General features: G+C 40.7%; 1 protein-coding gene across 5 annotated transcripts in view; it reads left to right on the top strand.

Annotated features, from left to right (window-relative positions):
• BMPER (BMP binding endothelial regulator) overlaps positions 1-23,946 on the top strand; it is a 156,121-nt gene that overhangs the window by 20,172 nt on the left and 112,003 nt on the right. For 4 of the 5 annotated variants that reach the window (XM_071804833.1, XM_071804832.1, XM_065832611.2 and 1 more), the window contains 4 exons: positions 6,446-6,545; positions 17,685-17,767; positions 19,306-19,396; positions 20,214-20,296. In XM_071804833.1, coding sequence (XP_071660934.1) covers positions 6,446-6,545; positions 17,685-17,767; positions 19,306-19,396; positions 20,214-20,296 — 357 coding nt within the window. The remainder of the gene's footprint in view (positions 1-6,445; positions 6,546-17,684; positions 17,768-19,305; positions 19,397-20,213; positions 20,297-23,946) is intronic. The other variant, XM_071804834.1, reaches the window with a different exon arrangement.

Raw genomic sequence — 23,946 nt, 5'->3', positions numbered from 1 at the left:
CTCTCTGTGGGGTAAAGCATATACCTTGATGTTCATAGGTTTATGTGGGTAAACAAAGAGAACTGAACCATTTTGCAGAAAACAGATTGTTTCACAGAAAAATATTTTTTCCATCTTGAATTTAAACACACACCTAGTGTACTAAACCATTTTGGTTATTTTACCCACAAAATTTGTTTTTGCAAGGAAAAAACCAAACAGATTATTGAAGAGGAACAAAGGAAATGAGATCTTTTTCTCATCTCCCTTGACAGTGGTTCAAAATGTATGCAGACATCTTCCCTTGGGCAGTGGTGTCTCCTCCCTGAGGCCAAACTGTGCAGCTCTTGCTCAAGCAGAGAAATGCTCATGGCAGTCCCACAGTAATAGCAGAGATTGCTTGCTTGCATCAACTCTGCCAATTAAAGGGAAGGCTGTAAATTGGACCCAAGACAGCGAGTTCCAGGCAGGAGTGCCAAAGGAGCAAGGGTACTATTTTCAGAAAGCGCCTCAGGATTTATCTAGACCATGAGTTACACACGTGTTTGAGCCTGTCCTCAAGTTTAAGTTGGCCCAACATTGGGGTTGTGTGCACGTAAGCATAGGTGCAGGCACACTCCTGGGAGCCTGGTGCTCCCAGGCTTTGCTGAGGGACAGAGCCTGTGGCCAGCACTGGCCCAAACCTTTGCTCCTGTGGCCTGCATGAACTGAGCATGGCTCCATGCACACTGGAGAGGATGCTCTGGCCACATGCAACATCTGGCAGAGAGCCAGCAGCACGGCCAGAGAACATGTGGGTCATGGCATGCGGTGTGCCCTGACTTGTGTTTGTTTGAGCTTGCCCTATGCCTTGCAGTAGAGATGTTGCCAAAGTGACTTTGAGTGCACTTGCTTCATTAATTTTAAATGGCTTTTTCTTTTCCCAAGGTCATACATGCACGTTTGAAAGCTGCATCCCAAATTCCCCAGGGATAACTTTTGCTATTGTTTGAAAATTTTTGTTTTTTTGGTGGATGATCCCACAGGCATCTCCTGGCAGAAATTTAAGGACACTCTGAACTACTTGGTGAGGAGTCCTATCAGAGTTACTAGTGGGCTTGTGATGAATAATGGTAAAAAAAGCATGTTTTCAGGATTAGCCATTAATGGTAGTTCATATTTCTACCTAATCTGTCACTGCTGCTTTTATTATTTTTCTCTCCACAGCCTTTTTTGGTTAAATGAAAGTTTAAGAAATATTTTTTCCTATTCCGTATAAATAGTTAATAATCTCAGGATATCAGAAATGCATTGTGAGCCTCCTAAAAGCATTTTCAACATATAAAAAAGAAAAACAAAACAAAAGGAAAAAACAGACTTTCACAGTGGAAATTTAGTTCCCTGAGAACCCACTACTGCAAGATTTTCAGCTGCCAGTTGTGACAGCACAACAGTGGGCTTGGGATACTGATGGAGGTGCTCCTTGGCACAGTCCTGAAGAAATGGACTCCTGGTTGGTGGTGGTTGTTGTTGGTGTTGTTTTCTTTTTTTTTTTTTTTCTTCCTTTTCCAAGCCAAATCCATGTTGAAAAGAGCCATCCTCCCAGTGGCTGCTGTGGGCCGTCAGGAGCCCAGTAGGGAACCTTGTAGAAAGTTGGCTGCAGCTTCCAAGCTGTGGTTTGGCACACGTCCTCTCCCAGACCTCTGCCAAATATTCAGATTTCTTTATTGTTTTTTCTATTTTTTTTTTCTTTTCATGTTGGCATTTTATTTAACTGTACCACATGAGTTTTAAGGCTGTTAGTTTGATAAATTTTGTCACCAGAAAGGGCTATTTTGTGTGGAGTTCTTTGATGGAAGGGAAAAATATGAGGTGTATGTAGAAGGTGAACAAATTGCGTTGAGAGGAGGTTGTAGTAAAGGTAACATGGAGCAGTAACACTGGTATTAGGCCTGGTTAGTGTATCTCTCCTGTGTAGGAACGTGACGTCGCCTTTGCATGCCAAGTTAAAGAAAACTTTGCTTCCCACTGGCAAAACGTGGGAGAGGGGAGAAATGTGGGCACCCAACAAAACTTTCTGATCTTTCCCCTAACGCATTAAAATGCGAGTTCTCCAGCAGTGAGATTTGGTGAGTGTGGGAGAGAAGTCCAGGGTGATCCTCTAGCACTTCCCTAAATTCTCCTTTCTGAGGGAGCCTGGGGTTCCCGTGCAAACCCTTTGCCGACTGAGCACTGACTGGGGAGTTGCGTCAGCTGTAGCAGCATTGTTCTGAATCAGCCTGGCCTCTTTGTAAAAAAAATGTATTTTTCTAACACCAATAAAAACCTTAGCTGAGGTTCTCTCCCTTTCTGTGTGTGTGCCTGAGCACTAAATTAACAACAACAAAAAAAATCCCAGATGTGAATCTATAAACCATCTGTTTAAAATAACTATTGTGCAGAACTATAATTAAAAGTTATTTATTATGAATCTCAGGACCCTATTATGGATTTTGACTGACTCCCAGGTTTCTGATTTAACAAATGGTTTATGTATTTATGAGCCATGTGTCTCTTCTGCACTTCTCGGTGCCAGAGTGCGTGGCCTGTAAACAAAAGGAAAAAAAATCCCCTACCCTCCCATAGCTGTTGGCTTCTGAATGTTGCCGTCTAAGAAGTGTTCTCTTAAGAACAGCAAAAATCAAAGTACCTGAGAGCTTTCAACAACTCCAGAAACGCTGTTGACAACGTAGATGGAGGTTTGGTAATACAGCTCTACTGCATGCAGCTACTTACCGACTTTTTAAATGTATGTTTGGGACAAGTAATGAAATGTTGTGATTATTGAGGGTAGGAGGGGACATATTTGGAAGGAAAGGATTTGTTGCTGAAGTCCACTTCTCGCCTTGCCCTTGTGAACTGGGAGGGAATGAGGCAGCAGAATTGAAATAAGCAGATGGACAGTACACATCAAGCAGTGTTTTGGATGACAGCATGAAGGAAAGAAAGAAAAAAAAAAGTTAGTTCCTAGTGACAATTGCTCTTTGTTTTATCTTCGTACTTTTACACCCAATGGGCCTAGGAGATCTGCACTGGATAATGTCCGACTGCAATAGACTAAACAATGATTTACCAGCCCTGTTTTATCTGCTGCTGTCCTGTGGTTGATCAGCATGGTACATTAACCCTTTCCTCTACATCTGCTGGCCTAATTTTCCCCAAGATGCAGCACTGAGGCAGAACAAGGTTTCTCAGAAAGAATTTCAGAATTAAATATGGTCCTAGAAGAAGCAAGAGGGATTTTGATCTGAAGACTTTGATGGGGTTGTATGTTGCAATTGTGGTTCTACTGTATATTTGCTCAGCAGCAGTGGGGGCTGCAGCCCTGAGAGGTGCTGTAGCTCACAGCCTGGAAGAGCAGACCAGCCCCAGTGTCAGGGAGCTTAGGCTCCTCAGGGTGGCATCCGAAACAGCCAGTTTCGGACCCATGCAAGGGCTTGCCTGTAATACCAGCTTGAGAGAAGGAACAATAGCTTTACAGTCCCACCTCGTGTAGGGGTTAGCCACACCCTTCTTGTTGTGGCAAAATTTGCTGTTCATCTGGGATACACAGGCCTGTCCCTGCAGACAGGAGGATGCAGCTGCTTCTCCAAGGGACAGAGCTGAGCTTGTTCTTTTATTTAGAAAAAAAAAAAAAAAAAAAGAAGAAAAAAGGAGGGGGGTGAATGTAGCACCTCCTGCCCACCTGTTAGTACCATGCTGTCACCTTTGAGATGGTGATCCAGGTTCAGTGCCCTCCATGTCCAGAGGCAGTTCAAAGATTCCTCTTCCATGTACCCCACAAGCATCCTTGCTGTCAAGATCAGTGCCTTTTAGGAGCGCAAGGAACAAGCCCCTCTTCTGCTGAAGCTGGGTCACTGAACAGCAAATCATTCAAGGTCTACTGGGATAAAGGAAATACGAATCTGTAGCCTGCTGCTTAAGATGCCCTCCAAGGAGGGAGGATGATTCAGTTCCTGTTGCTGCACTGTGGGCCACTAAAGTGCTTTATGTGGAACAGCTCTTAATTTAAAATAGCCCTTGACAACAGGACGTGAAGTCCAAAATCCTCCCTTTCAGGAAAGCTCCCAGCCACTAGGCTATACAGCCCCGCTCGGTTTTGCTTTCTTATTCCAGTTCCATCCTCATCTGTAATAGAAGTCCTGAATTCAGGGTTGAGCCACCAGCAGTGCTGGTGATGAGGGAAGGAGAGTGAAATCCAAGTTAGGCTTCCCTGTGGGTTGGCTCAATGGTACCAAACTTGTCATTGGCAGAGAAGATTTCTGATTTAAGTGAGGTGGGACAAACAGGAGGTTTTTAGTTAGGAACAGTACCCAGCAAGTAGTTCCTGTTTGAAATATGTGTGTCAGGTGCATCCTGAGGATTTTTAGGGACTTTTTGTATTGCCAACAAGGAGGAACCACGTCAGGATGTACCTGAGGGAGGCAGCCAGGGGAGAGGGCAAGAAGTTGCCTGGGAAGCTGGGCTACATGAGACATTTACCCCAGGAGTCCCGTGGGAATCAGGGAACAAAAAGAAATCAGAGCCACGTTTTTACTTCTTGTTGCTGCCATCTCCAATAATAATTTCTTCCTTTGAAGAGGGAGTCTGATGTGTAGCTGGCTGCTGGACACCTTGACATGGGTCCAATCCATTTGGGATGACCCAGAAGGGCACCATGAGGTCCATGATGCATGTTGCAGCTGAGAAAATCATGTTCTCCGAAGTAGCACACTCTAAACTGGATTTTGCCCTTTCTTCAAACCTGCTTTCACCATGCAGAAGATTTTTGCACAGATAAAGATAACAGGGCTGCTAGGCTTATTAAATCTTTTCTTGAGCAAACTTCATTAGAGATAATTAGATCTTAGCAGAACCCTTTAAAATACAGACTGTTTGTAGTTGATTTGGTGAACTTGATTCAGTTGCACTTCAACAGGCTTTAAGGAGGCAAAGTCAGGGGGCACTATGTTCACATAAAGACAATGAGGATTTCACCCTGTGCTCTAAAAATTACTTGTTGGGCCAGTTGCACTGCTGTGCCGTGGCTACTTCATACCAGTCCAGAGCTACAGACCTGCCATAATAAATTCAGCTTAACTTGCCAGTTAAATTGCATTTATGTTTGGTCTGAAATGGGGGAGTGATGCAGAGCAGCCAGCACGTAGCAGTGACCTGGCTTTTTACAGTAGTTGTTTGTGCTGCTGCAGCTGCGCTTTAGGGCCTGATTCTCATTTGCTGATTTCACACTGGCTTGGTGAGAGAGATTCCTCATTTACACTGATAAGATTGAAGCGCCTTTATAGCTCCCATCAGATCAGGCAGTGACTTTTAAGAAAATAAACCTCCTATTTCAGACAAAGAGCTGGAGTGTAATAAAAGCTACATGTTATCCTTCACAGGCACCTTGAATAAGGCCACCGGGACCGAAAGAGAAAGGCAGGAAAGCAGTTTCTTTCCTTTAGTTTTATGATTTACATTTTTCTAGCCCTTTGATTTTTTTTTGGTCTCTAATTAAGTCATAAGGTTGGGTGAGATGGGTGCTTGCCTGTAGTAAATGGCCACCTGTGTCACTTAATGAACTGAGCTACTAATTATAGGTGGAGGTCGCTTCAGAGGGCTACTTTCAGTCAGGAATTTCAAGTAGCAAAATTTTACTGAAAGAAACCCCCGAAGCATTTGTTTTCTGCCCTCATTTAAAGGCAGGGATAACCAGAAGGGTTGACACCACAGAGGCAAGCCGGGCTATAAATGGAATATTTCCTTGGTCTGCTTTTGCACATCCTTATTGACATTCCTTAATGTGGTCAACATGCTCTTTGGGAGCTGGCTTTTTGCCATAGAAAGATGATACTATAATATACAGCGATTCTGCCTGTGATTCAGTTGTTTCATCGATTTTCAGCATTTTGGGGAGAAAGATGAATTACAGTAGTTTCTTTTCTAGTATAGTATAATGCAGGCTCTTTTGAAGACCATCTGGGTAGCTAGGTAGTACAGCCAGCTAAAAATTACTTTCAGCAGTGGCAGAGTTTTGTTCTCTCTGAGGGTGCCACCTCTTCCTCAGCCATCTGTCCTTTTGTCACCGTGAGAAATAATTCCTGAGCTGTGCAGTTCATGGGGCAGCACCTCAAGACTCTGAGGATGTTTTAACAAGAGCATCATGTAGCTAGTTGTTCATTTAAGTAAAGTGGATTTCGGCAGTGGAGCACGTTTTCTGTACTATGACAGGTAATGGTTATGAATTGCTGTCTAAGTGGAGGTTAAACACCATTTACTTGAATTCCTGGATAATTTACAGACTGTCTTCTACTGCGTTCCTTCAAGGAGAGAAAGGTGTTTGAATCACAAGGACCTCTCCTGAGTGAGAGGGCAAATTGCTATCCTCACTTTTTATATTCTGAGTTTTAAAGGAGCTAAGCAATAGCTTTTGTCTTTTTTTTTTTCCTTTTTTTTTTTTTTCTTCCAGAATAAGGAAGTGACATGCAAGAGAGAGAAGTGTCCGATGCTCTCCAAGGACTGTGCTCTCGTAATTAAGCAGAGAGGAGCATGCTGTGAGCGTTGCAAAGGTGCGGTTCCTTTCCTCTTGTTTCCCCTCTTCTAAAAATGTCATCAGTTCACATCCACTGTCAGATTGTCAGAGATAGGACAAGTTGGGAGCTTCTCATCTGGGACTTGCCTGTCACCAAAGGCTTGAAAAGGGCAGTAACCACAATTAAAATCAATATGTTTCCAAAGCTGATGGAAACGTATAAATTCACATATTCATCCTGTAATTATTAGTCCTTGCACAATGACAATCCTTTAGAAATACGTTTTTGTTGTACTTCATTGTTACGTTGTCAGTCTTTTGAGAGATATTTCCTGTTCTAACTTTATCTGTCAGAAATATTTTAAGTCAAAATCAATTTGTCTATTTTTATTTCTCCTCATAATAGAAACAAACCAGTTAAATGATATTCATTTTACTGTTTCCTATTGAAATAATAATATTATGGACATTTTTATTAAAGCCAAAATGAGCAACAATCTGAACATCGTACATTTGTTTGTTGACTGACAGTGTATCTTCCAGGCTCTTTAGAATGACCTAATTATCAGATCTAAAAAAATTAATAAATTACTTGTGTAAGCATGTATAGCATGTAACTACCATACTTATCCATATGAATAATGTGCAAGTAGACGAAGTTGAAAACTAATCTTTCTTTAAATTGCTGCAGGAAGTAATATGCCCTAAAACACCTATTGTTGTGAGGGACTGCTGACACAGTCAATGAGATGGAGAATGCCAGATTTAGACAGCTTTATTTTTTCCTTGTTGTTCAATTCCCAAGTGGTGATAGAGTAGCTCTCAGAGGCACATAGTGTAGGATACATTTTTGGGAAATGCAAGCGTTTATTGCCTTCCCAGAGGAAATACAAATGCAGGAAAACAGATTACACTGAAATTCAGAAGGAAGAGACATATGATGGATATGTGTTTTTCCTGGATGGTTTCAGAGGTGTGTTAGCTGCTGTGCTCATGATTTGCTTCTGTAATGCGACTTTGCAATAGGTTTGGCAAACCCCAAATCTAGGATTTGTCTAAAAGCCTGACACTTAATAGAAAAGCAAATGAACAGGGGAAAAAAAGAGAAATTAAAGCATTACTAAAACAGTAAGAATTTGTAATTACAAGTTTTACATAAGTGTAAGTTATTTCTTTTGTCAGATTGTGTTTTGTGTCAGCTTTATAGCAAGATTGCTAAATACTGGTTTGATTAAGTTGGAAGCTGTTTCTCCATTCTGATAAAGGAATACATGGTTGGTCAATTGCATGAAAATTTTATATACACACATATGCATATGTGCACATATACATATGAAATGAATCTACATTAAAGAAGATTAATGTTTCAAAGATAAGGATACAGATATTAGTGTGTATGGGATATCATTAGACAAAAATTTTAATTCAGACTCTGTTCTGTCTATCTTGAATGGGGGTGAGTTCCTATAGAACATTATTAATAGGCTTGAGCCTGGCATCTGCAGTTTGATATGCTTGACATCCCTAACAGGAAAATTAGTAAAAACTGGTCAAAAATAGAATTAGGAGACACGTGGATAATTGAAATATAAGGAAGAAGACTTATGTCTTATAAAAATACTAGTAATTAGAATTTATTATAAGTATGTGGGCAGAGGGATCCAAATGATGTTGTCTTCCAGGATTTCTTACAGGCATCCAACAAGATCCCTCACCAAAAGCTTCTAAAGAAACTAAGCAATTTGTAGAGAAACTCTTCTCATCAATGAATAACTAATAGGTGGTGACAATTAATGGTTATTTTTCATTATGGAAAAAGGTTACCAGCAGATCCTTGCAAAGATCTCAACTTGTCAAAGTTCTCAAAAATAATCTAGAAAAGGGGTGGAGAGTGACACAAAATTTGCTACTGCAGACCTGACCTCTCTAGTATAGTAAAGGAGGAAGGCTGCCTGCTAGGAGTTGCAGGAGGTTCTTGGGACACTGAACAACTGGTGATAAAATGGCAAAGGAAGTTAATGTGGATGAGAATAAATAAGTGCACAGGACAAAACAGTCCTAACTATACAAACATCATCCTGGGCTCTGAGTTGAAAATTACCTATTAACAAGTGTTTCTCAGTGTCATAAAAGACACATCTGTAGCAGGATCAGCTCGACCCTCAGTAGATCTCAAAAGGGAAAACCAAGTTTGGGCTAGAAGGGCATTTGGTTTGATCCAAGATGCCAGTTCCTATGTGCTTAGGATGCAAGAAGAGCTTTACATTTCAGATTTTTTTTTTTTTAAGGGCTTAATTTTCAAAGTAAATGAGAAATTTCTGAATAAGTTTTTCTGCTTTTTCTACAAGGTAAAGCTAAATATGCACCTGTATAACTATAGCAGTCCAAATGCCACAGATTGTCACCAGGTTGTTCAGGTACCATGGAGGGGATGATGGAGCCACATCTGTCCCTGGGGTTTGCAAGAATTGTTCTTCTTGTTCTCCTGCCACACTGAACGTTGCTGAAACACCTGCTCTGCTCTGTGCAAAACCCAAAATGAGTGTCCTGTGGGGAGTATTTGGGGAATCAAGCGTGCAAATGGCAGCCTGGCTGCAGAGAACCTCAGCTACTCCCTTTGGTGTCCCGGGAGCTCCCCGGCACTCCCTGCGTGGAGCTCAGCTGCAGCCGGGACTTGGCCCTGCAGCACTTGTTCTCAGTTGCTATTTTGTCAGGCTGCCAGAGGGCCCATCAGGAATGCAAGCAGGAAAAGGGAAACAGGGATTTAAAAAATATTTTTTTTTTTCTTTTTTTTTACTGATTGCATTTCATCTAAACCTGAACAAAATGTTACGAAGAAAAGACATCAGAACCTGATGGCTTTTTTCTTGGATTCATTCCCAAAGTGTAGAAAAGCTTAATCAGGCCTTACGGGCTATTGCCAGCTCCCTTTGACAGCTTCACGTCTTCCTGCCTTGTGAAGAAATGAATGAATGGTTGCTGTCATTTAAGTACAGCATCAGGCGGATAACATCAAGACCAAAGGGTTTATTTCAAGAATTGGCTCATGTAGGAAGGAAACCACCACTCATGAGTCATTTGTGACATTGCTGCCAGGATATTTTACTCTGTTATGAGGAGTGCATGAGGACTGGGTATGTAGGCTCAGCACCTCTGAGAGCAAGGCAGTAGTCTGAAAGGAAGAAATACTATATTCCTGCAACAGTGCATCCAGCTGAACTCCTGTGTGTAGAGCTTTTCATCCAGGAGAAACTGAATTGTTGGCAGATAATTTTTCCGGCAAGTGGTTGTGTGCTGAGCATAATTCCCTTGCTTCCATTTGGGTATTTGCATGCTATTTAGATAATTTCTAGCACTTTCTTCCTTTTTCCTAATAAACAAAAAAGTAAGAAACAGCAGCAAGTATAGCTTTTGCAACCAGAAAATTCATTGTGGTGGAAACAACCTGTTCTCCTTAAGATATTAAGAGATTTGGCTTTACTTAAGATTTTAATCCTCCAGACTAACAATGTGCTTTAACACTGTTCTTGACTTCAGGTTCATAGGACCTCGGACAGTAAAGTTGGTGAGGCATGGCTCTCTTTTACTGTGTGTTTGTGCAAAATCTGGAACAGAGAAATGTAGGCCCATGATTATGGCTCCTTGCCACAAAGAGAATGCAAGCAACTAAGTATAATAGTGACAACTTTCAGTGAGATTATTCTTTTGAGAAACACTTACTATAGTTTATAAAACATACTATATACCTCTAGCATACTTTTCATTTTGAAAATATTAAAAAATTAATCCCCCTTATTACTTTAGCATGGGATAAATACGCCACTTTTCATCTCTCATTTTATTTAATATGCTTAATGAAAACACGTGAGATCACTGACATTATAGAAACAGAATTGGCAGCATTTTCTTACTTAGTTGGATGGAGACCTGTCACTTGGATATAGAGCTCTCTACACCTCTAGTAAGTTATTTGCTCTCTGAAGAAGTGGTATTACTGTCTTAGGGCTGCATAAGTTTGCATTTCTAAAATTGTGTAGCATATTCTACTATTTTATTCGAAGAATTTGAATCTTCCATGAATGCGCAAACATAAAATTGGTGGGTATTTGTTAAAACAGATGCGACTTGTTGTTCTGAAGTTTCTTTCACTTCCTGTGTGCGAGTTTGCTCTTTCTGCCTTTGTTAACTTTTGAGAGTTACTGTAGGCTGTTTTTTTAAAATTATTATTATTAATTAATGATCTTAGAAGTTAACACACATGCTGTGCTCCATTGATCTGAAGTCTACCTGAGAATGGAATCACAGCTCAGGCAACAGCAGCACTAGTTCCCCTGAATACTGAATATCCAAAGCTATCCCAGTTAATTGTGTATTTCTTGGAAAGGATATCAACTGTTATGGTTGAGGATTGCAGCCAATTTCAACTATTAGAGCTGGCTTGCAAAGGAAGTTAGAGGGAGGTTATGAGTTTATCAGTGTTCTGGCTACTCTACTAACACTCTGCAGGAGCTATGCATACCTTTGACACTTTGTTTGCCTGTGGACACCTCTAGCATGAGATATCTGATACCAGTTTGGTGCCCTGCTGTAAAAGAGAGGGAAGAGAGGTCTTTGTGTGGGGCCCCGGTGGGGCACTATAACTTGCAGCCCATCCTTGCATGTCCTGAGGCAAGTTTTCAGAGACCAGAGTGCAACCCAGTACATGGATGGAGGTGTAGTGGGCTGGGAAGAGAAAAACATATTTTCCTACTAACATCTTTACCACTCTTATCTGAATAATCTAGTGTTGGTATCTGAGAGAGACTGGTTATGGAAGGAGATTGTTTGGGGATATAAACAAGTTTAACTTTTCTTTCAGCCTTCTCACGGCCTCTCAACATCTTGGTGCTGTGTTCCGCCTCAGTTTCTTGAGGATAGACATACAGGTTCTTCTCAACGTTCATTTGGTTTCTAGCTTTGTACTTTCAGTAGAGAATGGGATTTTGAAGCAGTCACATATAGCCATTAAGGACAGTATCATCCATATCATCATGGTGTCAGCTTTGGTTACTTCTGGTATGGGTAAGAACCGCTCTACCGCTTCTTTTGAGTTAGCTCTTTCTACAAAGGTCGTAGCACATACGTTTCATATCCCTTGACTATCTGGTGTATTGATAGGATTCAGTAGTACTTCAAATTTCAGATTTTCTTTATACCTTGATTACTATAATTCTTCATTTACTTCAGGAACTTTTATGAACTGTCTTGTCATAAATATTTTTGCTGTCAAACATCAGTTACCCCACCTTTTACAATCAGAGAGAAGCTTTTCAGGACTTCTGTGTTAGAAAATGGCACAAAACCACTGTGGCCGTACATGGATGCTCTTGTATCTTGTGTGTGGGCATTGTGTCCAGTGCAGCACAGCGAAAGGAAATTTAAGATCAGAATGGAGGCTTTACACAACATTTATGCGTTTATCTGGAACAACACAGTAAACATTTTAATACAGTTAACACTGGAATAAGAATTTCTGGTACCATTTGACTTTGAAACTGTAAGTTGTACTGATCGTGAATTATTTTGCTGGCATGAGGCAAACAGGTATAAATGGCAAATAATTGTTTCACCAAGCAGCATTATTCATGATGCTCCTCACAGCCATGAGAGGTCACAGTTCTCCAGCTGCCAGGCTTGGCAAGCACATCAAGTATCAGCTCAGGAATCAACAGCAGCTCTAAGTAAGTGGCATTTTGGATCATGAAGTTCTTATGGATCCTGCAGAGTGACTTTGACCCCCTAAGTATGTTGGTGAAACACAAGTCATTTGGGAAGGTGAAACCGAGTTCTAGTGGGGTGCAGTGGGCAAAACCAAAGCACAGGGAGGACTTGATGTCTTTATTTCTGCCACTGTTTGCTCAGCAATCGTGAGCTGTGTTGCATCGCATGCCTGTGAACCACACAGTCCTGCACCGCTCACCCTCATGGCCACTTTGCTCTGTCGTATGCCCTTTTTGCGGCCCCTGTGCCCTGCATCTCTTGGGCATTTTAATTGCGTTGTCTCAGCTGCAAAAATATTTGATTGCACTCAGTTACAGAGGAAAGGGTTAGATTGTCACTGTTTAGAGTTAGACAATAAGCTTGGGAGATTTTGTTTATATTTTCATGCTTCTGTGTTGACAAATGAAGACCAGAGCTACCCAATAGGAAGTTCAGTTTTCTGGTAGCTGTCAATGGCTTTACCATCATTAAGAGGTGAAAATATATTTTCTAATAGGTGTATGTGTGTGATTCATGATTCTCTTATTTTGGTCAACAGATTTCATGCCAGGGATATACTGCAGAATGTGCAAGTTGTTGGGTTTTTTTTTGTTTGATGGTGTGGTGGGACTTTTTTTTTTTTTTTTTGGCTAGAACTGGTATTTAGTGTTAGCATGCCTGGATACCTCCCTGAGGATTAATTTGTCAAACACTAAATAAAACATGTCTTCTGGTTGTTTTCTTTTTCCTAATGTTTATTTTCCATGCCAATAGAGAGGTTACTTCTTTTCTTTTTTTTTTTTTAAATAGAAAGTGGAGGGAAAGCAAGAAAAAGACTTAATGAGAGAAGAAAGATGCTGAAGAAATGAGGGATGGGGAGCCAGTCTATTGTGCACCAATTTATCACTTTCTCTTGGGAGAATAAGGAAATGACTTGTCTATAAAATTCTCATTAGCCTAAAATAAGCAAAAGTCTCTTCTGAAATCTTATTAGGCAATGTCAAATTGAGTAATAAAGGCTTGTTTTTAATGAACTCCTGAGGACCCTGGCTGAGCTTTAGCACTACTGAACTGTCCATACAGTCAGTTTCTCTATCTTCATGATACTGCTCTGTGCTGGAGTGTCTGGGGAAGGAAAAAAAGGAAAGGTCATTTAACAATGTTACTGCATTTGGAAAGACAAATGGCTTCCTGATTGTCAACTTGTCCACATGCCAATGACAAAATCCGCTATACTTTGCTTCTTTTGTTATTCCAGTCCAATTCCATGTGAGGAGAGGATGCTTGTTTTGGAATTAATTTGATCTCTTTCAAAAAAAGTCAGCCAAAGATTGGTTTATTATGTTTAAAACTAAGGTGCCCAAGTAAGGCATGCACAATATTGGAAAAAAAAAAAAAAGCTACATTAGTAAATTAGAAGTGACTTAACTATTATATCGTCATTTTATTTTTTGTGCAGGAATGTGTGAAGTCTAGAGGATCATTTTGCCTTTATGAGGGAACTAGAAGGTAATCAGTAGTTTCCATTGCATATACAACAACTGACCAGCTTCAAAGTATACAATGGTTTGGTTTGATTCAGATAAGCAACTTTCAAACTTTCAGCTTGCATATTTATCCAGGACTTATCTGAACTATTTGGGTTGAAGTAGGTAGTAGGAACAAAACCTACAACTAACCAAAAGTTAATATTTTACATTAATAAAACACTAGCTATTCTTAAAGAAAGAAGCAGGAAAGACTAAAAAAAAAAAAATAGGACATACTCCTTGACTGATACACATCACCTTAGCTCTATTAAAATTGATGTAGGCTACCGATATTGAACTTCCTCCTCTATGTTGAATCCTAAAGGTTTTCCTTATGTGGTATATGTCGCGGGATCTAACTTACCTATAAATGTAAAATTTGTTACTTTTGATGTACTACTTAGAACATTCTCGGGCTTTTCTTGTTCCCCTCTTGAAAACCTGCTCTGTGTAGCCCTTTCTTTTGAAGTAAGTTTTGTTTAAAGTGTGTATTCAGGCAGAAGTGAGGATGGCATTTCAGTGATTGTGCTAAGCTCTGATCTTTCTTGATTTATTCTTTTCTCCTGATCTCCCTTTTACATGGCAGATGGAGACAGCAAGTTAATGTAATAATATTTCCAAAGGGAATTAAAATGGCTGTTAGGAACTTGAAGTATGTTCCACTATACTTGGTTGTAGAAATTGGCATCAGGGACTTTGCTGAGGCTTTTGGTCATGAGCTATTCAGTGACCACTACTTTCCAAGTCAAGTATGATGAACCTTTCACCATGGATGAGCTAGAATGGCTCAACTGAGTTAATGCATGGAAACAGGTGGATTTCAACTCAGCTGAATTTAGCTGAGGCTCATGAACTTTCATTCTATGGATAGGTAGGCTAGGAAATTCTGTGTGTATGTTTGCAAGTGTCAGCTGAGAGATATGTATGTTGAAAGTGAGGTATGTGGGCTTTGTTTCTTTTTCCTTTTGAAGAGTGAGTGGAGGGTGTAACTCTGAGGAGTACAAAGGGCAGAGTATCAGGGCACATCTCTGGTCAGGGACAGGTTAAAATCTTACCTGGATATTGTAAAACATTTCCTTTCTTGCTCTGTCTTCAGTTTGCCTGACCCTCAGGCAGCTCTCACCAAGCCTGCCTGTGTTACTGGCTGACTCTCCACGGTGTTTGTGTGTTTTCTTCAACGGAGCATCTGCTGAAATCCAGCTCCCACTGTGCCTCACGCTGGTGCTCTCATGATGCTGCTCTGACTCCCTTATTCAACCTGCTGGCCTGTGCCAAAGCGTGGGAGTGGTCTTAGTATCTCCAGTGCTTCTGCAGACTTCTCCATCCTGGTCTCCATTTCTAGATTTTGCTTTTGCTGCCTACAAGCTCTCCCTGCCAGAGCTACTTCTGGTGTACCATGCCCTGGTGCTGCCAGCACCACAAATCAGTGACAGAAGTGGCTTGTGGGCAGGTGGAGTTTGGCTTCCCCCTTGCTGCTTTCCACGGGGAAAACAGCTGGCAGAGCAAGGCAGAAGATTTTGCAGCATAGCTTGGATATGCACTTCAAGCAAGAGCCGTGTGACTGCACAGATATACCACCTTCCTGCTTTCTCAAGTAGACTAATCCTTGAACTGAAAATTTCAGTTTAATATGCATATCTGTACACACAGATTAGCCCAGGGTCACTAGCTTTCTTACAGAGAGAACACTTCAAATTAAAGCGCATAATTGGTGAGCAAATATGCAAGGCATTTTGCAGTCAGTAGTACTTTCCAACCTGCCCCTTGATTCTGCATGGTGTTGAAGACACCAGACCCATCCAGTAATAAACATGCAAAGGTATTTAACAACACAGCTTGTTCCATCTTGAGAGTCAAGCACATGTGTAAACTCTTTCTCAAACTGGGACCAGTATGGCCTGGGTTTCTGCAACCTGAGACCACCAAAATGCATTGAATAGGCTCTGCTATTTGTCAGAATTTCCAGTGGGCACTAAGTGAGACTGTGCCACAAAGTCAGCTAGGTGTTTTTCAGAATGCGACTTCAAAATGCTTAAGAGGAGTATAGGGCTTCATGTTCCTCTTTTGACATGTAGCCTTGCATGCAAAAGAGCTCACACAGCACTTTATTAATATACTGAGACTCTGAACTTTTTTTTTATTATTCAAGAAAGCTTCATAGAGACTTTGCTGCTTTAAAAAAGTGAGATTCAGATGAAAACTTTTTACCTTTCAATATTTATCAAAGATTAAATTATAACAGCCAGGTCTCAGACTACTGATCAATTCTTTTGAAAACATACCTGTTTCAGCTTAGTTAAGTGAAATGGCCACAACGTCAGCAAATTTCTCCTATGTTGCTCTGTACTGAGCCTGGAAAAATGTCTGAGTACTGCAAATCCTGAAGTACAAGTCTTCTGTTGTTTAAGATCTTAACTGGAGGCAGTTAATACATTTGGAAATGATCTCTGTATATCAGGTTTCATCTAAATTTGAGGTTGAATGCAAAATGTTTTTCTGGGTATTTTAAGTTCCTTGACAGTTCAGAGCTGTGATCCTCAAGTTTTCTTATACAGTGAGCTCAAAGATTTACTGGTGTAGGGTTGATAACTTACCTTTATTTTCAGAAGGGCATAAAACGTAGCCCAAAGCAGTTTGGGACAAAGTACACTACACAGCATAGAATGACTTAGAATAGCTGTTGAGATAGGGTGTAGAAAGAAAATGGTGCCGTGGCCATTGTTTGATTGATTGTAGTTTTGTGCTTGGTGACTCTATGCTGTGTTTCAAAGTCTCTGGCAAGTCTCCCGTTGGTTTCATGGGCTCTTTGATCAAGCTCATTTTGAATAAAATAGACTGGGAAAAACCCCTTAGAGCAGTATATAGAAAAAAGGGCACTTTTCCTGCAGAAAATGGGATACTTCTGATTTTTTTTTTTTTCAGAAACTTTTCAGCTCTCCAAAGCATTAATTTTTAATTGAAATAATTCTGCATTAATAAACTAACAAATATTTTATTTGCAATTAGTATACGTTTTCAAGTTTACTTTTCTGATGAGCTATTTTATTATTTTCTTTGTTAACCTTTTTTTTTTTCTTTTGCAAAGTACCAGAAAACAATGGAAGGGTGGGAAGGAACACAAGTAGGATCAAGTAATCAGAAATATGAAAATTAATGTTTTAATTTTTTTTTTTTCAAAACAGCTCAATGAAGCTTCATTATGCACAAAAAATGCATGCTGCTCCTGTGTATGGGCAAACCAACCTATTTGCTGTTAACAACATTGTCATATAATACACACACAGACATATAAAGCCAAACCCTGTGGGACTCCAAAATGTCCCCACTGAGAGATTCACCACCCACACAGAAGGGCCTCATGGCTTTTAGTTTATGTGGATGTTAAGCCCTTCTGTTATGAAGGTGAAAAGGCGTAAAGGAGGAGTAGCTCTGCCGATGTCAGTGCATCTGTGATCTGTGTTGGCTGAAGAGCTCTCCCGAGGGTTTTGATTAATGGATGAGGATAGCAGAGCCAGGCTGGATGATGAGTGTTTCCAGCTCTTCTCTTACCCTCTCTTCTACCTCTCCCCACTACAATGCGCGGGTGGCTGAGCAGCTCCTGAATGGACAGCAAAATAGCCACCAACCTCCATTTTTAGGTAAATTGTCACTGATTTTGGTTGGTCTTGCATGGCTGTAGTTTGTAAAGAGCTTGACCAGTCATGGACCAGGAGAAGACATCTGAGAGGTGTTGCTGTCAGCCCTCCCAAGGCATGATCCCTCTCATCAGTCCCAACTCTCAGTTCTACCTCTTCTGTTAACCCAGGGTACAGGATGGGGCACACTGAGGACGGTGCTTTGTGATTCTCAGCAGTAGCCTCCCACAGGATCACTCTATTCAGCCAGACTGACGCTTCTGTCTCTCCTAGATTGCAGTTTCGGAGGAAATACGTACAACAGCTCTATGAAATGGCATCTCCCTAGCAATCCCTGTGTTACATACCAGTGCCAGGTAAGGATATCATCAGCATCATGCTAATGGAGTTGCAGGCTTTTCCCATGAAATTCTGGACCTTTTTTTATCCAATCCAAGTAAGCTGAAATATTTTATACCCAAAGCACAATATGGACTTTGCATTTAAAGTCATTTAAATCCACTCAGATATGGCCAGCTATAACCAAACACTCTAAAGGACAGGTTATATGTGACCTAAGTACCGCAATACCCGAACATTACTGAAGGAGAGTTATGCAGCTGTGCCATTTCCTGCTGTTTTGACCTTGAAATAAATCCATCAATCCCCCCCGCTTTTTTTTAGCATGCTAAACCTTTTGTGAAATACAAATTATTATTTTAGTAATTGCACACTTTCATGTGTATGTGTCCATGGATTTTACCTGGGATGTTTTTTAATAGAAACACACAATCAAAGCTTTTCCCGAGCTTCTGTCCTGTTGACACAGTGGTATTTTGGGTAGCTTGCCTATCTGCAACCTTAACATTTACAAGATTGCCGACTTTTACGCACAAAACAAGTAATTATGTAGATAGTTTTATTTCTGTCTGTGAACAGATCTGCAATGTTTGCTGATAATTTGATCCAGTTTTAATAACAGCAGCTACTAAGAATCACAGCTGCTTTGAAAGAGGAGACATGAACATGAAGAGCTTCTACAAATAAGAAAAAGATGCTTCAAGATTTTTCTTTTTTCTGTGAAACTTCTGCTCTACAAACCCCACCCATGTTTTTAAAGACAAAAGTACTAAGAAGAATGATGTTTGAGCAGAATTATTCTGTATCCTTGCACTTAATGGAAAGATACAGCTTGAATTTAGGTAGTCTGATCACTACTAACTACATTAAATGAGCAATTCTTTATTGCCTGTTTTAGTGTATAAATGCAAACCCAGGTTATTCTGTTTACTCTAGACACATACATTTAAAAAACAGGTTTCCCTTGCCTCCAAATGCAAAGCTGTAAGTGGAATAAAATCCCACCATAGCAGCCTTTTGTGCACAGATCCTCACACCTAGATTTGTTCAGGAGGACTCTTGACTTCTCGAACAAGAAGTACAGGAAATGTTAATTTACTAATACTTATCAGGCAAAGCATCGAAGATAAGCGTCACCCCTCTACAGAACAAGATGCTTTTATCTGCTTTCTAAGTCCTTTTTTCTTCCAAGGGGAGAGGGACGAGAATGCCTTGTCTCTGGCCTGTTTTCACCAGAACTGCATGGAGATTACTGAGGTTAAGGATTCCTGATAAAACAGGATTCCTTTTCCTAAGAAGGTGCCCAGTTTCTTACCTGATGCATTTGAAGGCAAATCCTGGGTCTGGAGTCAAGGAGACTCAAGTGGATCTTTTGACTGTGAATTAACCTGAATCCTAATACCAGGCAGCAGGTACAGAAAGAAAAGAGCTTTTGAAATCCAGTGCTCCACAGCATGTGCTATGCTTTAATTGTACCACTAGTAATTGTGGAATTTTGCTTGTTAAAGCAGCTACAGCACTAACAATGAGCATGTCTGGTCTGCTTCTTTTTCAGGAAGGAGTGATAGTAGAGTCGGAGGTACAGTGTGTTGTTCACTGCAAAAATCCTTCCAGACTCATGGGAACATGTTGTCCTGTGTGTCCAGGTGAGATTTAATGAGAAGATGCTGTTCTACAAGTGCAACTGTATTTCTAGTAATAACCATCATTACCTGGGAGGCTGCCTCTAACTTCTTCATTATACTTTACAAGTTCTTCAAATGTGCAAGTTCTTAAAATGTGCTGTTTAGTGCACTTCAGCGACCTGAAGTGCACTAAACAGCACAAGAACAGCATGCTTAATATTTTCTAGTAGAAGACATGCAGACTAGGGGATGCATAGGCAATATCCACATACGTATTTTCATCATTTTTCAGAGAGTTTGTCATCTGGGTTTGCCTGTCTGATGACTGGGCTTTTGTTAGAGGGCGAAAGATAAGAGTAATCCTAAAAAAAGGAGACTCCCTTTTTGAAGGGGAGTGGGAATGGTTTACCTTTGTGAAGCACAGTGGCAAATTAACATAGTTTTATAGGCTGATTTGATTTTAACAGAAGTTTTGTAGGTAAGCACTGCTCCAATTACAATATAATGGGTTTATTATATTCTAATTTGTTAAAACTTCTGCCAACATCTAATATAAGCTGATGGAGTAAGTATGAGTAGTAAAAAGCAAACAACTTAGAAAAGTGTTTCAAAGCCACTTTCAATGGATGACTTGACTTCGCCTTAACTTCGCTGGTGCAAATTTATCTGCCATGGAAGGATGCTTTCTTTCCCCAAAAAATGTATTTTGGGGTTCTTGAGTGATTTGTTTCAGGTAGGATGGTACAATTTGATTTTCATATTGTCCTGTGGTGGGGTGTACTATAGCAAAAAGGGAGTATGCTGTCCTGAGCTAAACTTATTCAAATGCTGTTTCCAGGTTGTATATTTGAAGGGAGGCACTACAATGAAGGAGAAGAATTTAGGCCTGAAGGAAATAAATGTACCAAGTGTTCTTGTATTGTAAGTATTTGCCTTTTGGCATTATATCTCCCTGTATGAACTTCAAAAGGCACGTTATTATTGCCAGAACAAAGGAAAAAATATGAGGCGTTCAACACTATTATGCATTCTTCTCTTGGAGCTCAGGTTTCTATTGAAGATTTTACTGCACTAATACATTATATCACTCATATTCTGAGTTTATAATCCTTTTGTCAGGCTTACACTGTACACAGATAGAGCAGGATATTTGGGAGAGGGTTGATGTGTTAAATTTTGATGCTTTTTTTTTGTGATGGGATCATGCAGGAGGAGACAGAAAGCTTTTTGGGTTTCATCTGTTGATCAACATTTATTAGATGTTTCCTTAAACAGATCTTGCACAAGGATTCCCTTCAGCTGTATGCGGCAGGTGCCTTTGCTCTGAATTGCTGAGTGAAAGGATGAGGGTAGCCTTCTTAGGCTGTCCCAGGTGGATTTTGTCTTGATGCTTAATGAAAAGGTCATATCCTGGATTTTATCCTTGACTGGAAACAATATAGAGAGGAAGTAATAATTGCATCCTTTGGGTGATGAGCACAGGCTTCTCTTTCACTTCCTTTAAGTTAAAAGATAATGCTGTATGAGTTGGGGCAGATAACTTCGACTTCATTGGTGCGATCTGTGAGACCAGTAAAATGCAAAGTTCAAATCACTGCTTTTGTTCCAATTGATGGGCTGGTTATCAGCAGAAAATGCAAGGTGTTGGAACTTTACATTTCAGGAGAAAGCTGAGAGATTTGTCAGTACTAGGCACAGCTCTCCTTTTTCGTGAAAATAAAATTTTAAAGGGAGGAGAGAATGATAGAATGTAAAAAATAATGTATATGTATACATAGGCGTACACATATTTAAGGAAGCTGCTGCAGAGAACTTCGTTCTGTTGTGGGATTGTTGTGGGGAAAAAAATCCTGGTAATCTGCAAAATTAATTTACACTAAGTTGTTACTTGTCCTATGGAGAATTAGGCTGCTCAGGTCCTTTTGTTTGAGTTTTCTTTAAGTTTTAATCCTGTAATAATGAAAATATACTATCACACATGTCTCAGTGATATATGTATGCCCTGGGTTCCTGCTCTGCTGAATGCCTCCTGTCCCAGGGTCCTTCTGTACTTGGTGGGTCCCCTTTCCAATTCAGCTTCAGCTGTAAAGCAGTAGCTTCACACTCTGGCTTTCCTCAGTCATGTTCCTCAGGGAAAGGGAGGTCTGCATGGTTGAGAAATCTGTGGAGACATACTTAAGTCTTTTCAGCCTGTACTTTGCTTGTTTCTAAGCACTGTACAGATATTGCCTATCACCTGCTTGTTGGTATGCCAATATCTCGTTCATCAACTTTCCTTTGTTCCCTAAATGTCAAAAGCAACTTTGCCAAGAAGAGCATGGGAGGTGGGAGATATTTGGGAAGAGTAATATAAAGAAATATAGGAATATAGGGCCAGGCCTGTCGGGCTTTCCTTGACAGTTAGGAGTCTTAGCTATGTTAGAGGAGTAAATGCATCAGCTACTGATAGCAAGACATTTAAAGCCTCAAACAAGAGGCTTAATGATCTCTTCTGAGAAAAATGGTATGATGGTTTTTGGATGTTAATGGCATCTTTATAAAAAGTTCAGCTCTAATTCTGAGTCTTACTGACAGCAAACTAAATGACATCTATGTGTAAGACACACCTGACCTCCCTTCCTTCTCTCTGCAATGCCTGTTTTTGCTCTCTTGCCTGTTTCCTTCAGAATTTGGCTCCATGCTAATTTCTACATAATTTAAATTCAAAGCAAATAATGAGGGCATCCTCATGGCTGTGATAGCAGTTGCTGAGTGCTTTACATCCATTCCCTTTTGGGGAGGGGTCTCCAATAAATCTCTTAGCTAAGCAGTTAGTGGATGTCTTTTAAAGAGACCTGTCTAGTCATGCAATGTGGTGGCAAGAAGCTTGTGTGTGATTGTGTGATGTTCTATAACTTGTGCAGGCTTTAACAGATGAAAGGCAGCTCCTAACCACAAATTAGATTTCTTCTAGGATCTCAGATTGTAGCTATTTAGTGAGTTGTTTATGGACATGCGGCAGAAGAAGTGGCACAAATTATTGCCAAGATATTTTTGGGTTGTGGTTTAAGGATTCAAGCTACTCTCACTTCAGGGTGAATTCTGCATTTTACTTCGGAGCAAACTTCTCTAACAGTGGATTATTCTGGACTCCATGGGTTGTCAGTATTTTTGGGATTGTTCAGGCTGGGACTGCAGGCAGCATTAAACAAGATCAAAGTAGAGGGATGGCTGTGGTTTGTTGTTCTGGAGAGATGTAAGGTTGTCTTACACTCACTTTATGTATTAAAATGAGGAATTACAAAATAGGAATTTTACCATTGCAAAATGATGCACTCAGAAGTCATCACACATCAGCCGGCCTGGACTGTGGGACCCAGTCTTTGGAAAGCTCTTTGGTAGCTCAAGTTTGTGGTATTTTCAGCTCAAGTTGGTGCCTAATATGTACTACTGGACCCCTAAAGAGTGTGAAACAGTTGTTACGATGTTTCATTGTTTTAAACTCATTGCTTGTGAGTGGAGACAGAACTGGGATTTAGGAGCTGGGGAAGCCTGTCTCAGTGAAGCAGACTGGCTGAGGCTTCCCCTGTGCTCCTCAGCCCAGAGGGGTGGGGAAAGCATGGCTGCACATGGGCAATTCATCCAGCCATTACCTGTTGCACGCTCAACTTGTTAGCATGGTTTCTGTTTGACACTGCTTGTGGTTCTAGTTATTGTCTGCTGAAAACCAGACCAAACCCATCAAACTCATTCTGTGTAAGTCACCAAAACAACCCATTAGCTAATAACTTTTGGGTTGCTACTGAGCCAGGCCATGCTGGCGGCAGCGAGGCGGACATGAAAGTCCCTGTATTCCATTACTGCTCTTCTGAGCGAGCCACTCCTTGGGGTGACTAAGATTTCTCGCTGAAAATGTAAATGTATCACCTCTCACTCGATGGATATTGCTTGTCAGGAGCGAATGAGCTGGCTTTTAATGACTCTCTTTCTCTGGGGAGAGGCATTTGTGTAAGAAAGGTGGACGGGATAATAGGGATCTCCTCGCACCCCGGCTGAAACCCAGCTGTCTCACAATAATTCATCTGTCTGGCCTGTTCCTGCTTTTCGTGATAGGCCAGCAGCCTGTTCTAGAGAAACCTTGGATATTTTCCCTACCATAAGCACCTACTTAAATGAAGGACTGGCTGCTTTAATCAAGTGTTATTTCTCAGATACTACTTTTACGAGGTCAAGAGTCTGTTTCTGCTTGCACAGTGAGAGCACTTGGCTTACATGTTTCCTTTCCTACAGCCTGCATTAAAATACTCAGACTGTGATTATCTTAAATGTTTTCATTTTCTCTTTTGATGTAGCACGTTTAGGAAAAAAAAAAACAAACCCAAAACATATAGTGGAGGGGGAAGGAGGGAAAGCCAGGGAGGGAAGAGAGGAGGTTTGGCAGGAAAGTGACCTTTCATGAGAGCAGTAACCATGGAGAAGCTTATCTTTAAATGGTAGTATCCAAACTCATAACTACCCCCTTTTGACTCACATTGCTGTTACCCAGACCCTGGGCGCTGTGTGTTTCGGCATGCGAGGCATGCGGCGGTACG

Source organism: Patagioenas fasciata, chromosome 2 (genome assembly GCF_037038585.1).
Source record: "Patagioenas fasciata isolate bPatFas1 chromosome 2, bPatFas1.hap1, whole genome shotgun sequence".
NCBI lineage: Eukaryota > Metazoa > Chordata > Aves > Columbiformes > Columbidae > Patagioenas > Patagioenas fasciata.
Note: the sequence above shows the minus strand (reverse complement) of the source record. Positions and strands in the feature narration are given on the sequence as shown.